The sequence below is a fragment of the Nyctereutes procyonoides genome, unplaced genomic scaffold (assembly GCF_905146905.1).
Source record: "Nyctereutes procyonoides isolate TBG_1078 unplaced genomic scaffold, NYPRO_anot_genome, whole genome shotgun sequence".
Lineage (NCBI taxonomy): Eukaryota > Metazoa > Chordata > Mammalia > Carnivora > Canidae > Nyctereutes > Nyctereutes procyonoides.
The window spans coordinates 18,026,419-18,042,347 of record NW_026575033.1 but is presented as its reverse complement, the minus strand read 5'-3'; the positions used below and the strand labels follow the sequence as shown (position 1 = coordinate 18,042,347).

The following is a 15,929-nucleotide window of genomic DNA, read 5'->3' as shown; positions in this document are numbered from 1 at the left end:
ATGTTTTTTCTTCATTTCTAATGTTTCGTTCTGTATGAAGAGAGCTTAATTAGTATTACACTCCTGGCTTCTCTCTGTCCCCTCACTCATCATCATTGGTGAATGGGTTAGGAGAAACCCAAGTGTTCCTTCCTTGGGATTTAACCAGCCTCAGGGAGCATGTACTCTGGGCAGCCTCTATGTGCCATGAGTCTTATGGGAGCGGGCCCCTGGGAGTGGGAGAGGAGGGAAAAACTGCTGGCCCAGGGCTACCTCTACTCTACAGAAGGTATGAACATTTGGGGTTTACCAGTAGATGTAAAGCATATTCTCCAACATAAACTTTCAATTTTAATCGTTTATTTGGTTTCCTGTTGGTCTTAGTCTATTTTTCCTATTTCTCAATTGCTTGAAAACCCTAGTCTGAAAAAGAGGGTTATTTTCTGAGCCACTTAAAACGTTAACATAGATGGATTTCAATTCCTAATTTACAAGTGAGGACAAGAAATAACTCCTTACTATCAGCATCATCTTGGATCCTTATCAGAGTTTCATTTTGTTCCCCAACTGCAGCCCCAAAGGGGGAGTTGCTACGTGGGGTTCCAAGAACCAGGCGGAGTTCCTCTACCTCTTCATAGAGTTTGTCATCCATCAGCTCAAGGACACAAGGCTTTTCAGTCTCACCTGGAGCAATGATGACAGCATGTCTGTTATATCCATCCCACCATCACATTCCAATCACATCCCCGGCCCAGAAGGATATATGAGCTACCAGAATATAAACACCACAAGGACAAGAATGTTGCCTTTTTCCTGCTCTACTGATAGGGCAAAAGATAGTATCTGTCAAGTAATAAGCTTCAATAAGTATTTACTGAATAATGGCTAACCGTTTGAACATATGCATTGAGAGCCCCTATTTGTACGGGAAATTTCTTTAATGTCTGTTTTTAAGTTTTGCCACTCATCTTAGAAAACAAGTAATAAAGAGTAAATACCAATTTTATGTATGAATCTCTAGCATTATGATCAGAGACCAAAACTTAGCAGCCTTGTACAGGATGATCAGAGTTAATTTCACACAGGGATTAGTTTCTAGTACAATTACTGGATCAAAGTGATCAAACATTTTAAGGCTCTAAATTCACATTAAAATTGTCATGCCTATTTCCTTTCATTTCTCTCATTCGAACACTATTTCCCAGCATTGCAAAATGTACACATTCGCTGTACCACCGAATACCTTTTGAATAAACAATACAGCACATCGCTGGAAACTAATTTGTAAAATGATAAACCAAAAAGACACTGATGCAATCTGTTACAATCCACTTCCCCTTATTATCTTACAGTACAGAGAAAGCCATGTCATAAGCATGTTGAAGTCAAGAACATACATTTTCCTGATACATATTTCTAATCAAAAACATGGCTTCCTCAAATTCCAAATAAAAATGTCAAGCTCCACCTTACCAGGGAGGAACAGGATGACAGAGCTATCAATGTTTGGACGTTCCTCAAAGTCCGTCATCACCTGTGCGGACCCCTGTCGTGTGTAGCATCTCACTGAAGACCTATAGTGAATGTCTCCACTCCTGTGGATCATTGCAACTATCTGCCCATCGTTTTCATTGCCAGTATATACTCGTTCTTTGAACTGCATCTTAGGCACTGCAAAAACAAATGAACGCGTGGATCAAGATGAACAGAAATTTTCTTAAGGAAAATGGCTTTCAGAAAGCATGGTTTAGCAGAAATAATAACGAAACAGAAGTGAGCACTGGATTCCAGTTTCTACCCAGTCTCTTGACAATACTTTGGCCTTAAGGAAATCATTTCAATAAATTGTTTTGATTTTCTTATCTGTGAAATTCTGCTCTATTTCATGGAGTAGGCAGATGCAGTGAAATGCTAAAAAGTAGATAAAACCAGAGACTTTAAGATATCCATATCTATCATATGTTGCTTAATCATGAGCTTTTCAGAATTTCTGAAATTTCTGAATTATTTCCAAGTAACGCTTAATATTGTGCACACACTACAACCATAGACCATGTTAGAAAAGTTGATAATGGATATAGTATTATACATATATTATATAAAGATGACAATGGATATAGTATTATATACATAATATTAATGCATATATAAAATGTTTCTGATAATGAACATTATGTATATATTTTAGGTGATATTGATGATGGATGAATTAAATATAGGTCTCATTAACAATAGGTCACACTCTTCCAAGCAATGTCAAGATCATCATAGTTAAAATTATTCAGAATTCCTTTGTGAGGATGTGTCAGAGAGCTCTACCACGTGGCCAGCAGCTGCTTGTCTTTAAACTATGTTTTTGGCACCTTCTCAGGGAAACTTCAAGAGTGTCTGGATGTAAGAAGATGATAGACTTGTGTTGAGAAGTAGAAAAAGACCATTACACGTGGCTCTACCCATCTATGGCAAGGCAACACAATCAAGATATTGATGACAATCTCACTTTTTTTTTTTTAATGTAAGAGGAAAAATAAAAGTTTTCTTCTGAGACTGCCTGATTTTATCAAAATGATCAGAAGAAACAGCAAAGACACAGACAGGATATTGCTATGAACTGAATTGCATTACCTCTAAATTCACAGGTTAAAGTCCTAACCCTTACAAGCTGAAAATGTGACCTTGTTTGAGGCTCTGGTCTTTGTAGAGGTAATGAAGTAAAAATGAGGTCATTAGAATGGGCTCTAATTTAATATAACTGCTGTCTTTATAAATAGGGGAAATTTAGACACAGTGGCACACGTAGGAGATGTAAAGACACATTAGGAACAAGATGGGTATGTACAAGCCCAATGAGAGGCATGGAGGGGATCCTTCCCACACAGTCCTCAGAAGGAACCAATCTGCCGACACCCTGATATTGGACTTCTAGCCTCCAGAACCGTCAGATGAGAAATTTCTGAGTCTATAGTACTTTGTTATGGCAGCCCTGACAAACGTATACAGGTATATAAATCCAAGTTCATCATTTTTCTTAAGGTGTATATGAACTCCAGCCTATCATTTTACTCATCATTGTAAATTAATAAGCACTCACAGTCAGAGACAGAATCATTTATGGAAACCGTGGCTTTGCTGGGCTCGCCGAGGGCAGCGTTCATAGGCATACGAAGCACCAGTTCAAATTTCTCAATTCCCTCCAGCACTGGTTGCCCAAGATCATCCAGGATGATAACACGAACAGTCTGCATGTTGACTCCAGGTGCAAAATCTAAATTCCGACTGATTCCCACATAATCTGTTCCAGCTATATGCGTAACAGAAGAATTATTCCATTGGGGACGGACGAAATTAAAATTATGAGACAAAAATTATGTAGATCTATTTATGATTCTTTAAAAAATATCTGTAGACCAGCATAACATTACAGAAGAATACATTAATGAAATGCAAAGGACTAGTATCATATCGGTTTTTGAGACAATAGAACAAAGGTCAGGTTCTGAACTTCATTTTATTTAGGCCTAGCGAATTATTTTAGCTTTCGTTATATAACCCCTCTATTTTTATTTTGGAATTCTTAAGTGGAGCTAATAAAAATCAGGTATGAAATAATCATATACATGATTATCACAAATTACCTAGGAAATATATACATTTAAATTTTGTTAACATCAGTTAAACATCTGTATTTATTTTCCAAGTCTACAAGAGAATATCCTACTTCAATGTATGTTTGCCTCTTGTTGGTTAAAGCAACACATTTCAGATATAAGCTTTTGTCCCACATACTCCACCCACACTAACCTGAGGCAGAGAAATCCTTTATTCTCAAAGACCTATTTGATTTTTGGCTGACTTTTTCAGACCTTGGGGCACAAACCTAGTGTTGACACCTCTATTTATGTCTAAACTAGTTACAAACAAAAGTGTCCATCAATCTTTAGGCACTACATTCATAAAGACTGGGAATGGGCGATGAGGGTTTGATATTATTGCTTCTTTGTTTTCATAACTTATGTTCTTCTAACGCTCACTTTATATATATTCTCTTAACTTCTGAATACACGACTAAGAGTGTATCTGCCCTTAACTCCTCTTTTAAAATTTCTATCTGAATCTCCTTGTAGTTTTTCTTGTATTTTTCTTGTCCTCTGTTTCTTCATCTTTATTCTCACCTCTCTCTTCTTCTGATTTGAATTTTTTCTTAAAAAATAACTAATTCAGTGAATCAAATACTTCTTGGACATTTACTACATTCAAAACATTTTGCTGGTTCAACTACATTAAAAAGGTTAAAACTTAAGCTTGGCTTGTAAAATGGTTTGGCCCCTACTGGCTTTGTGTGGTAAGTGTGTGATATGCGTATGATGCACATGCATGTGCATATGTGTGCATGTGAGAAAGAGTATGTGTTGTTGGCAATTTAGAAGGAATAAAAAGGAAATTTCTAATCCTGTGCTTACCCTATACTTTATGATCAACTCTTTGGAGATGTAAATTCCAGAATAAAAGGTAAGCACATATCACCTATATATCACCTATATAAGCACATATTCATTACTTATATAATGAAGTGTGGAAAAGTCTTTGGATCTAAAGCATTTATGGGGACATTTGGTTAAAATGAGGAGGAAACCAAATTGGAGATGCATGTACATGATACTTACATGTCATTTGGTTTCTGTGGGTGGTGGCCAGCATGATCATTCTTGTGCACACCAATGCCATAATATTCTATGGTAGGTTTACCAAGTGTACAGAACCAATTCATGCAAATAAGGGCAATAGAATTTAGAGTCATCATGTCTGCAATGCAGCCTCTGATTTGTGGCTTTTATTTTTTTTTTTAAAGATTTTATTTATTTACTCATGAGAAACACAGGGAGAGAGAGAAAGAGAGAGGCAGAGACACAGGCAGAGGGAGAAGCAGGCTCCATGCAGGGAGCCCGATGTGGGACTCGATCCTGGGTCTCCAGGATCGGGCCCTGGGCCGAAGGCAGGTGTTAAGCCACCCAGGCTGCCCTGATTTGTGGCTTTTAACTGTGTTTTCTCACAGTAATAAATACAGTCTAGACTTACCGACAATATGATAACAATTTCAGAAAAATTTCCATTTATCCAGAATGCTTTAATAGGAGCGAAGTATTTTAGTTTTGAAGTATTTTGTGTTCTCTGAGTTGAACCCTAGAGAACAATCAAAAGAGCTGCTGTAGGAAACTGCTCACCATCAGCAGAGGGAGGATCTGTTTTCCGAGACCTCACGGTGACACTGGAAGACCTGGACAGGTCAGTGCCTGTTCTCCACACCCGCAATTCCACATAGCCGGCACTCTCGTCCACCAGGTACTCGACATCACCAAAGTAGAAGACAGGTTCTGTTAGAAATGAAACAGTGTGCTTGAGGTTAATTTTTTTTTTTCCAAATCAAGCCCAATGGACGAAATTCCAGAGAAGAGTTAGTTTCATTTTACTGACTCCCTTATATCGTATTTTCTCCTTTCAGAAGATAACATCTCTTTAATCTGTAGATTTATACGATTTTCAGGTCAAAAGGCCTCTGCTGAAAACCAAAAATACTTATGGCTAAGTGCCTACTGGAACATTCTCATACTGAGGATTTAGTTACTCTGTTCTCCATGTGCGGGACTACAAGGAACTCTAAATGTACTTCCTGTTAAGTTTAGCTGGTTAAATGACCCCCAAATGAAGCAAAACACACAGGCTGAAATGTTTTAAGTTTGGTAAGACTGCTCATTGTATTGTCTTTTACTGAGCCCTCATCCTACATTATGACATCTTCTCATCCGTTACATTTGGCCTTAATCCAGTGTATCAGGATCTATGATAATCACTGCACAATTAGCACCTATTGGCATAACTAGACTAAACATGTATGATTACCAGTCCTGAAGACTTTAAAGAGACCTGGACATGATTGCAGGTTACCTGTAGAGTTCTAGGGTGCCCTATACCAACTGAGGTTCCCCTAGAGAAATAGGCTCATACCAAGGGATTTGTCTTAAACATGTAAGAAAACAATGTGACTTAGGTCATTAAGGTAGGACACATGCTTTGGAGACTCTGTATTTTTCTCCTGTACTGGTGATGAATTGACCTAATTATTATCACTCTGATTCTACCCGTGACTGACAGTTTACCTTGTAAAAGTCTGAGGGGTAGCAGTTAGTTGAATAACGGTGGACACTCAGTGATAATTTATGAGCTTACTTATTTAAAAAACTCACTTTGAAATACTTACAGCCCATAAGAAAGTGTAGAAATAATACTAAGAGTATACTTTTACCCACTGTGAGCTTATTTTATAACCAAACTTTGACAAAGATAAGTTAATTTGAGTGTAGACACAGAATAATAGCTCTTTGAATTGAGAGGTTTTAGTCATCTGTGTCTGGTTTCACAAGACTCAAAAGGACTGAGTCTCAAAGGTCATATAGTTCAGCACTGCTCTTAAAACACAACACCCTTAAAGAGATGACCATCATGTTTCAGAGTATCCAACTGAATTACTAAACACACAAAAATCAAGCAAAACCCTACAATCATGGCTTATAACCAAAGGCAAGTTCATTCTGTGCACTGTTTAAATTGGGCATAAATAAATTCTTTATTTTTCTGTCCAAACAAATTACCTTTATTAAAACTAAATAGTTACATTTTCTTTGTTTTTTCATGGGCAGGGGAGCATAATAAAAAGCATGTAGTTCCTCTGAACTCTTGAATCATACAAAGCCAATCTTGAAATTTTTGTCTGCATATTTTGGTTCACAGGGTGATGAATCTGGCAGGGCATATCTCACCCCTTTCTTATCCTTTCAACTTGGATGGTGTGAGGGCAAGTGAGTGTGTGTGTACAGATGGAGGTGTTAGCTTATTAACCTTAGTTAGGTAGACCTCAAATACAAGCCAATAAATTCCTTACATTTCTCACACCTAAATAGGTTGCAGAGGTGAAGACAGAACTTTAGAAATGCTTATTCTGACCAGATCCCCAAACCAGGCACAACTTTATGTTTTTTCAAAGGCTTTTAACATTATTATGCAGGCTAGCTCATTGATACCCAAGGTGATCTCTATCTCTTCACATTGCGGCAAACCATAGCATCATACATATTAGGTTTCTGAATTACGGGACAGAGCCATGAAATGAGGTGAGGGGGGCACCTCTATAATAACAGCACCTCCCATCTTCTGGTCTCCCTCCTCCTCACAGATATGTAGTAATAATGGGATAGGTTAAGACACATAAGGGAATATGGCTGTTAAGCACCAAATGGGGGGATCCCTGGGTGGCGCAGCGGTTTAGCGGCCTGCCTTTGGCCCAGGGCGCGATCCTGGAGACCCGGGATCGAATCCCACGTCGGGCTCCTGGTGCATGGAGCCTGCTTCTCCCTCTGCCTGTGTCTCTGCCTCTCTCTCTCTCTCTCTCTCTCTGTGACTATCATAAATAAATAAAAATTAAAAAATACATATTTATAAAAAAAGAATACCTACGCAGAATCCAAAAGAATTGCTTGTTGTGGGAAATTGCTATAATTTATGAGAAGATTTTATCTCCCTTCTCTTCTAGAACATGTTTGTTTGTTTTGTCTAGGAGCTTGGTTTCTCTTAAAAAGTTAACTGTGGACCATTGTCTATTAGTTTTGTAAAGACTCACAGTACAACTTCAAGTACTTTAGAAAAAGCCTATTTATTCTGTAATCTGATCTCAAATAGGCACTGTGCTGTGTAAGCCCATCGTCTTAGTGGAGAAAACTGACAGTGGCTGATACTACCTGGAATGAGAGAAGACTCTAATAAAGCCACGAATTCCATGGCCTTCTCCACAAAATATAAAACAGTTATTCCTTGCCATTCCAGGGCCCATTAATGATACTCCAGAATGTACGTTTATTCCCTCTGCGGAAGAAAGATACGTCATATCCAAATAGTGTGCACGAGAGCAATGTAGGGGAGGCTTTAATTTAGCTTAGTGAAATAGCATGAGAGATATAAGGGAAGTTCAAGTATTCTCCTATCCTTGGCGGTGTTACACTTTGGGGTAAAGGGCACAGATGAAGGTATTGACTACAGACAAGTCTATGTTAGCTCATTAAACAGTAACATGCTTGTAAAGAATTTAACTTAAAAAAATTAACACACTTTTCAGGGTTGGGGATACTTTCACCACCAACAGCCAGGATGGGATTGTGTCTGTTTGTTATAAATGTGATTGATGAGGAGGCTTGGCCTGCCACATAAGACACACACCAGCAACAAAGACAAAGGGAAAATAACTTGAGTTTCCCCACGGGGAGAAAGTAAACTTTTTTTTTCTAAGTCTGTGGTGTCTAGATTGATGTTTACAATTACATTGTGTCTCATGAGATGAAAGAAGTAGGTGCCAGTAGTAATTGCTATCTGGAGCCAAATCTTATTTACTCACATGTCCACAGACCATCAGTCAAGCAAGCTTTGTGGTTCTAACATGTTGGCTAAGAACAGAATGAAATACAAGATTTCATGCTGTCTTTTGGTTTAGTGCTGAAAAGAATACAAAGAAACCTCCCTAAATTATTTCCAACTCAGGTCTCTCTTCTGAGTTCTGGACCTAGATAACTAAGCAGCCTACTCAACCCTGTGAGGCTTCCACACAAACTTCTTCCAAACAGTGTCAGTAGAGTCCCCTCCACTGCCCACTCCTGGTTTCTCTTGGGCTCACAAGTGCCACTTCCCTAGATTCAGCCAGTACACTTGCCATTTTAATTCCCCCAACAGCCACTCAACCACGCTCTTAACTAAAAAGGTCATTCCTCAAAGCAAACTTCATCATGGTAATCCAGCTACAGAAAACCTGCCAGTGTTCCTCACTGTTCTTAGATTGTTCACAAATTCCTTAACATGATATGCAATACATCAGAGCCTCTGGTCTCACTAAGTCTCATTTTAGGCCCCCTTTTACTCAGTAGTCTAGTGTCTTGAATGTCTTAACTGTGTCACTTCTAATCTTTGCTATACCACCCCTGTAGTTTTCCACACTCTTTTCCTCCTCCTCCTCACGGGGATAACCCTTGCTCCTTCCAGACTTCTGTCTAGAAGCTACTTGTGCTGGGAAGCACCCTGTCTTCCCCATCAAAGCCCCCACTCTCTCCACAGGTGGGGTCTCCGAGTTTTCTAAGGAGAGGAATTAAGCCTCCTTTATTCACTGGTGTTTCTCCAATGCTTAATGTAATGAATACATGGCAGTAGGTGCTCAATTGATATTGCAGAATGAATGAACATTAATACAATAGGATTATTTGTTTGCAGGACAAATGAATAAATACATCTTTGTGGTGGGTGAGTTAGAAGAGTATAATTTTGGGGCACCTGAGGCTCAGTCTGTTAAGTGTCCAACTCTTAATTTCAGCTCAAGTCATCATCTCAGGGTCATAGAATCAAGCCAACCTCTGGCTCCTCACTCAGTGAGGAATCTGCTTGAGATTCTCTCTCTCTCATCCTCTCTCCCTCTCCCTCTGCCTCTCCCCCCTCTCTGTTGGTCTCTCCCTCTCAAATAAATCAATACATTTTTATTTTTTAAAAATCTTTTTTTTAATTATTTATGATAGTCACACACACACACACAGAGAGAGAGAGAGAGAGAGAGAGGCAGAGACATAGGCAGAGGGAGAAGCAGGCTCCATGCACCGGGAGCCCGACATGGGATTCGATCCTGGGTCTCCAGGATAGCACCCTGGGCCAAAGGCAGGCACTAAACTGCTGTGCCACCCAGGGATCCCCAAATCAATACGTTTTTAAAGAAGACTCCACTCTTAGCATCAGGTAGTGGGAGAAGCTTCTGAAGGAGGAGCAAGTGGTTGTCCTTGGAGTAAAATGACTTCAGAGGGCTGCCTTTTAGATCTGGAGGAAGTCCAAGGGGAATGGGGACTGAATCACAGTGAACTCAAAGAAAATGGGTTCTTTTTCTTTTTCAATCCTCTGTTCCGAGTTGGATGTGCATCAGAATCACCAAAGATTTAAAAACTGAATTGATGCTAGGCCTCACCTCCCATTTATGGAATCAGAATTTCCAGCGGCTGCCCCAGAGGCAAGAACATTTTTCTATTTTGTTTTTTGTTTTTTTAGTGAAAAATGTTTTTTAGAGTAGTTTTCTGTTCACAGCAAAATTGACCAAAAGGAAAAGAGATTTCCCATAGACCCCCAATCCCCTCCCACACTGCACCAGTGTTTTAAAACACCTGTACAGGTGTCAGCAATCTGCATGCATGTTTTAGCTCATGTGCATGTCTTTACCAAATCATGACTACTTGCTGGGTATCACACCGATTGCTTTGATTCAGGATCTCCATTCTCACAATAACCTTATGAGGTATGTACTGTGTTATCTTGTTTTCACAGAGAAGGAAACTAAGGATTAAGGAGGTTAAAAGACTTGTCCAAACTCACACATGAGGGAAATGGTGGACACCCGGACAAAGCCCGAGTGCTTAACTGAGCTAACGTTAAAATGCAGGAGAGGGGGCTACCTGGGTGGCTCAGTGGTTGAGCATCTGCCTTCAGCTCAGGATATGGTCCCGGGGTCCTGGGATCAAGTCCCACATCAGATTCCCCTCAGGGAGCCTGCTTCTCCCTCTGCCTATGTCTCTGCCTCTCTCTGTGTGTCTCTCATTAATAAATAAATAAAATCTTAAAAAAAAAACGAAGGCAAGAGAGGAATCATAAGACAAAAGGTTTTCAAATACCAGGTGTTGTATAGAAGTGTTGAATCACTACACTGTACACCTAAAACTAATATAATATTGACATCTGCTTAAAGGCAGCTTTGTGATTTTATATCTTACATTCTCTAATCTAGCAGCAATAATTAAAAATTGAAGATAATATGTCATTTCTTTTTGGTAGCTTTGATAATTTTCTCCTTTAATGTTAACATACTTGATAAGGAAAGGTAGAGCTATGCTCAAAACAAGATAAACATCTCTGTGAACTAAAAAGGTAAGAACATCATAGTGGTGAGTGGAGCCAAAGTGAATGGTTCTACTCGTCTCTGAAGTCTGGAGACAGGCTGTAAATCAACATTTGAGTCATAGAGACCAAATGAAAACATAATTCCAAAGTGAGGGCAAAAATACAGATATTTTCTGGCAGCAAAGATGAAGAGGTTTTACTCATCTACAGATGCACACTGAGAAACTGCTAGAAGCACAGAAAAAATAAAGAAATTCAAAAGGAAGAACTGTACCTGCAAGAAGAGAACCAATAAATAAAATATTCTGGCAAAATTATAGGCATAAATAACAATCATAGTTGATATATTTAAATAGCAATATTAACTAAAGTCCAAATATGACTTAAAGCAAAATTGTTAATAATGAATAACTCTCTAAATAAAAAGTCCACGAGGTTTTTAATAATCTTGAACTTGTATTAAATAGGTAAAGCAAAAATTGACAAGATTACAGGAAAGTACTGATTAATCTATAATTATAGTGGGTTTTTTTATTGCACAACTCTCAGAAAAATGATAGATGAGTTTGAACAATCTGTAGAAATATAAGAAAAGGCAACATAATCCTTGCCTAATGTATGTATGAATCTCTGCTCCTCAAAACAAAAGATTAGTATCCAAAATAAATTAAAACTCCTATAAATCTATATCAAAAATTCCTTTTTATTTAAGGTTTTTTTTGTTGTTGTTGCTGAGTTACAGACTGAGAGAGAGAGAGAGAGAGAGAATGCACACAAGTGAGGAGGAGAAGAAGGAGAGAGAGAATCATAAGCACAGAGCCTGACATGGGCTCAATCGCATGACTCTGAGATCATGACCTGAGTTGAAATACAGTTGAACACTTAACTGACTGAGCCATCTAGGCACCCTTAGCAAAAATTCTAATAGCAAATGGAAATACTGGAGTTATATAAACATTCAAGTCTCAGAAGAGGAAACTTTCACCATCATATGTAAATAACCTTAAAATGAGACATTATTTAATATTCGTAAGATTGGAAAAACCTAAATGGTGCAACAGGATGAGAAAATAGACATTGTCAGATGCTACTGGTGGAAGTGCAAATAGATTCAATCACTTTGGAGAGATTTGGCAATATCTGATAAAATTAAAATTGTATATTCAGCATGACCCATCAATTCTACTTTTTCGTAGCTTCCTACAGAAATTCTGCACATGTATACTAAGAAATATTTACAAGTATGTTTAATGCAACATTATTTATACTTACTAAACAAGGGGAAAACACAAATGTCCACGAATAAGGGAATGGATAATTAAAACTCATCTAAATGGAATGACTAAATTGTACACCTGAAACTAATGTAACATTGTGTGTCAATCATAACAAAACAAAACAAGGCAAAAAAAACCACACCTCATATAAATGCATCAAAATAACAGATCTTGAAAACACCATGCCAATTTTTTTAAGAAAAAGCAAGTTGCAATAGATACATATCCAATTCACCATCATTGCTGCTTTGGGGGACTATAGTAGTTGAATGATATCACAAGGGACTTCGACTTTATGAAAGCGTTTAATTCTTTTAAAAGATCTGAAGCAAATGAAAAATGGTAACTGCTAGTTTTAGATGGTGTGCGCCTGATCCTTTATTTTTTTTACATTTTTGTAATAAAAAAATTTTACATGGTCGTTATAGAATGGTATGCATACAATGATTCATTTTATTAAAATGTATGTGTACATTGTTAATGCATAGAAAAATAAGACAGAATATATGACAAGCTGCTAACTGGTTATTTCCCAAGGGTGGGATTATGAGGAAATTGACCTCCTTTGCTACACATTTCTTACATATATTAATTTGCGTTGTAATTATTTAAACCTAATTTTTTTTCATGTAGCATCTTACATTGTAAATAAAAACAAGGGGGAAAAATCTGATGAACTTTCTCCTATAAATAACATCTTCAAAAAATTAGTTTTAAATAATTTTGACTGGGCGTTTGCCTACTTTTCTTTCAAGATATACTTTAAATACATAAACATACATTCTTAAGAATGACCTCATAGTCTTTAAAGAGCATTTTCAAAATTCTTGTTGAAAAATAAAGTTCAAATGTGTATTTAAGGGGAAAGCTTAGGAGTATGTATCGGTTAAAGGCATGTTTTGACATTTCTTTTTCTTGCCAACTATAATTTTCTCAGAGAGAATAAAGAAAAGTCAGTACATGTCTAGAATGCTGATAATTTAGGGAATGAATCTTCCCAAGATTTCAGCTGAGAATACACAGTGAGACTTTCTCCAAAAGGATAATGTTATCAGAGATTTTACTGCCAATCTAGTTTCACTCCAAAACTCTGATTTTGTCTTACCCAGGGTCTCTATAAGTTTAAAATAAAATTTAAATGTTGCGGTCATCAGAGTTTTCCACCATCTAGTAGCATTTGAAAGTCTTTCTGAATGTTCTTTATTCAACAAATGTTGTTGAGCATCGTGTTTTCTAGAACTGGTGTTGTGGGGTTCTTTTGAGAATATTTTATTTTTGTTTCTATCCAAAATGATATATTGCATAAACGGAAGGGGAAGGAAAAACTGGTCATGAGCCACTAAATGATTCATCAACCCAATGGGATGCAACTTAAAATTTCCTAAACTTTACTCTTTATGCATGTCAATGTTTCCCAAAGGTGGTCACAAATCTGTACTGTCCCCGAGGGGTTTTTAAAATGTAAATTCCTAGGGTCTCACCTCAAATCAACAAAATAAAAAACCTCAAAAAAATGTAAACTGTTTCAGGTCAACAGCCTGTCCAGTAGAAGTCTGAGAATCGCAATGTGTGTGCGTGTGTGTGTGTGTGTGTGTGTCGGGGGGGGGGGCGCAGTACAGAGACTGTGCCAGGCAACAGGTGCCGTGGTGCAGAGGCTCTTCACGTGTTGCAGTGTGCCGGAGGCAGCAGGACAGCATCTCAGAAAAGAAAATGTGAGCTTGCAGGCTGAGCAGGTTTTAATAGCAGTGAAAAGGGCGGATGCTTCAGAAGGATTAGGAGCAGCCAAGCCCTGAGCATGCGTGTTGGGTTAAAAAGAGGTGAGGCTCCAGTATCTGGAGTTCCCCAGAGTGGAGAAGGTGAGGACCCAAGTTGAGGAGACAGCCAGTGGCAGCTGTGTGCATTCTTGCATTGGATGCCAAGAACTATCGAAAATGGGCCGTCATTGATCATTTTTAAGCAGAAGTGACACGACAGGAACTTGATTTGCAAAATGGGAACCAGGGAGGATTGAGGGAAGCAGGGCGAGACTAGAGGCTGGAGAAGGGCTAGGGAACTACAGTGGAAGGAGGAGTTAGGGAGATCTTAAAATAGGATCTCAAAGTGGGAAAATTGAGAATTAGGCTTGGAGTTTCCAAAATGGAGGGGCGGTGCTTTGTGATCAATTAAATGTGGCAGGTGAAATGAAGTGGATGCCAAGGGATGCCCAGCTTGGTCAACGGGGCGGTTTTTTAATTGCGAAGGGTCATTCATGTTGTCATTCATGGTGCTTTTGCCCACCGGTTGCTCTGTTCCATAATCATTCTCTCTATTTTCATTTGCTATCTTTCTTAAAACTCTTGATGATGTCTCTGTGTCGCTCATGAATAAATAAATAAAATCTTGAAAAAAAAAAGAAGTCAGATGAGATGGGGCACCTGGGTGGCTCAGTGATTGATTGTCTGCTCAGGTCATGATCCTGGGGTCCTGGGATCAAGTCCCACCACAGACTCCCAGCAGGAAGCCTGCTTTTTCCTCTACGTCTCTGTGTCTCATGAATAAATAAATAAAATATTTTTTAAAAAAGCCAGATGAGAGTATCCTCTAGACTTTCACAGAGATAATATATTTAATTAAACCTAACGTTACAAGTGGTTGGCTTGTCACAGGCTCTCGATAAAAAGTAATCATTATTTTCATTATATAATACAGATACTTTCTATTCATATGTTTATTGTTAGATCTAAAACCTAATATAACGATAAGTGCTAGACAACTAAATGGTATGTATGTGAGAAAGGATATTTACTTACAGCAAGTGTGTGATAGGAGAAGATGTTACAGCCACACTGTGGAATACTATGTAGCCACCAAAGACAATCTATAAGAGTTTAAAAGTGATGGCATAAAAAGCTTTTCATGAGGGACACGTGGGTAGCTCAGCCGTTGAGCATCTGCCTTCAGCTTGGGTTGTGATCCCAGATCCAGGGATCGAGTCCCACATCAGGCTTCCTACAAGAAGCCTGCTTCTCCCTGTCTGTGTCTCTCATGAACACTTAAAATCTTTTCTAAAAAAAGATTTTCATGATATATTGCCCTGGGAAATAAATACAGCATGAGTTCATATGTATAATATGATCATGTAGTAATAACAAATATGTAGTATTTTCCAGGCCTCTGAACTGCTCTAATACATATATCTCATTCAATCCTCCTAACTACCCTTTGAAGTAGGTACTATTACCATCTCTACTTTATTGATGATAACTACTGATGAAGTCCAGACATTGAAGATCAATAGCCAATACATGGAAAGGAAACCAGACCATCTGCCTCTAGAATATGTGCTAGTTGACACTTCACACAGCAATAATTACCTCTAATCAAAGTGAAAATAAATATGTGCATTTGAGTGTGCATATAAAAAAATCCACTCATCACACTCAAGTGACCTCAAGGAAGAGGTATGGGTTTGGTGTAGAAGATAATCAGACTCTCACCATCTAGTTGATGTACCTCTTTTTAGTACTCATGTAATAGTTTTGTGATAAAAATACTAATACTAAATGAGGATTAATCTGCATAACATACCTCCTTTAAATACAGCTGTAAAATAGGATTAAAGAAAAAATATTAGAGAGCAAAAAGTCTGCCCTCTCCTGTTAAAATTTTTAAGACAAGGGCACCTGCGTGGCTCAGTCAGTTAAGCATCTGCCTTCAGCTCAGGTCATGATC

General features: G+C 38.2%; 1 protein-coding gene across 1 annotated transcript in view; it reads right to left on the bottom strand.

The window, feature by feature from the left end:
• FREM2 (FRAS1 related extracellular matrix 2) overlaps positions 1–15,929 on the bottom strand; it is a 165,789-nt gene that overhangs the window by 37,598 nt on the left and 112,262 nt on the right. Inside the window, exons 7-10 of the mRNA XM_055317329.1 lie at positions 5,202–5,351; positions 3,071–3,280; positions 1,453–1,650; positions 499–663 (exon numbers count right to left, since the gene is read on the bottom strand). Of these exons, the coding sequence (XP_055173304.1) occupies positions 499–663; positions 1,453–1,650; positions 3,071–3,280; positions 5,202–5,351 (723 nt within the window). The remainder of the gene's footprint in view (positions 1–498; positions 664–1,452; positions 1,651–3,070; positions 3,281–5,201; positions 5,352–15,929) is intronic.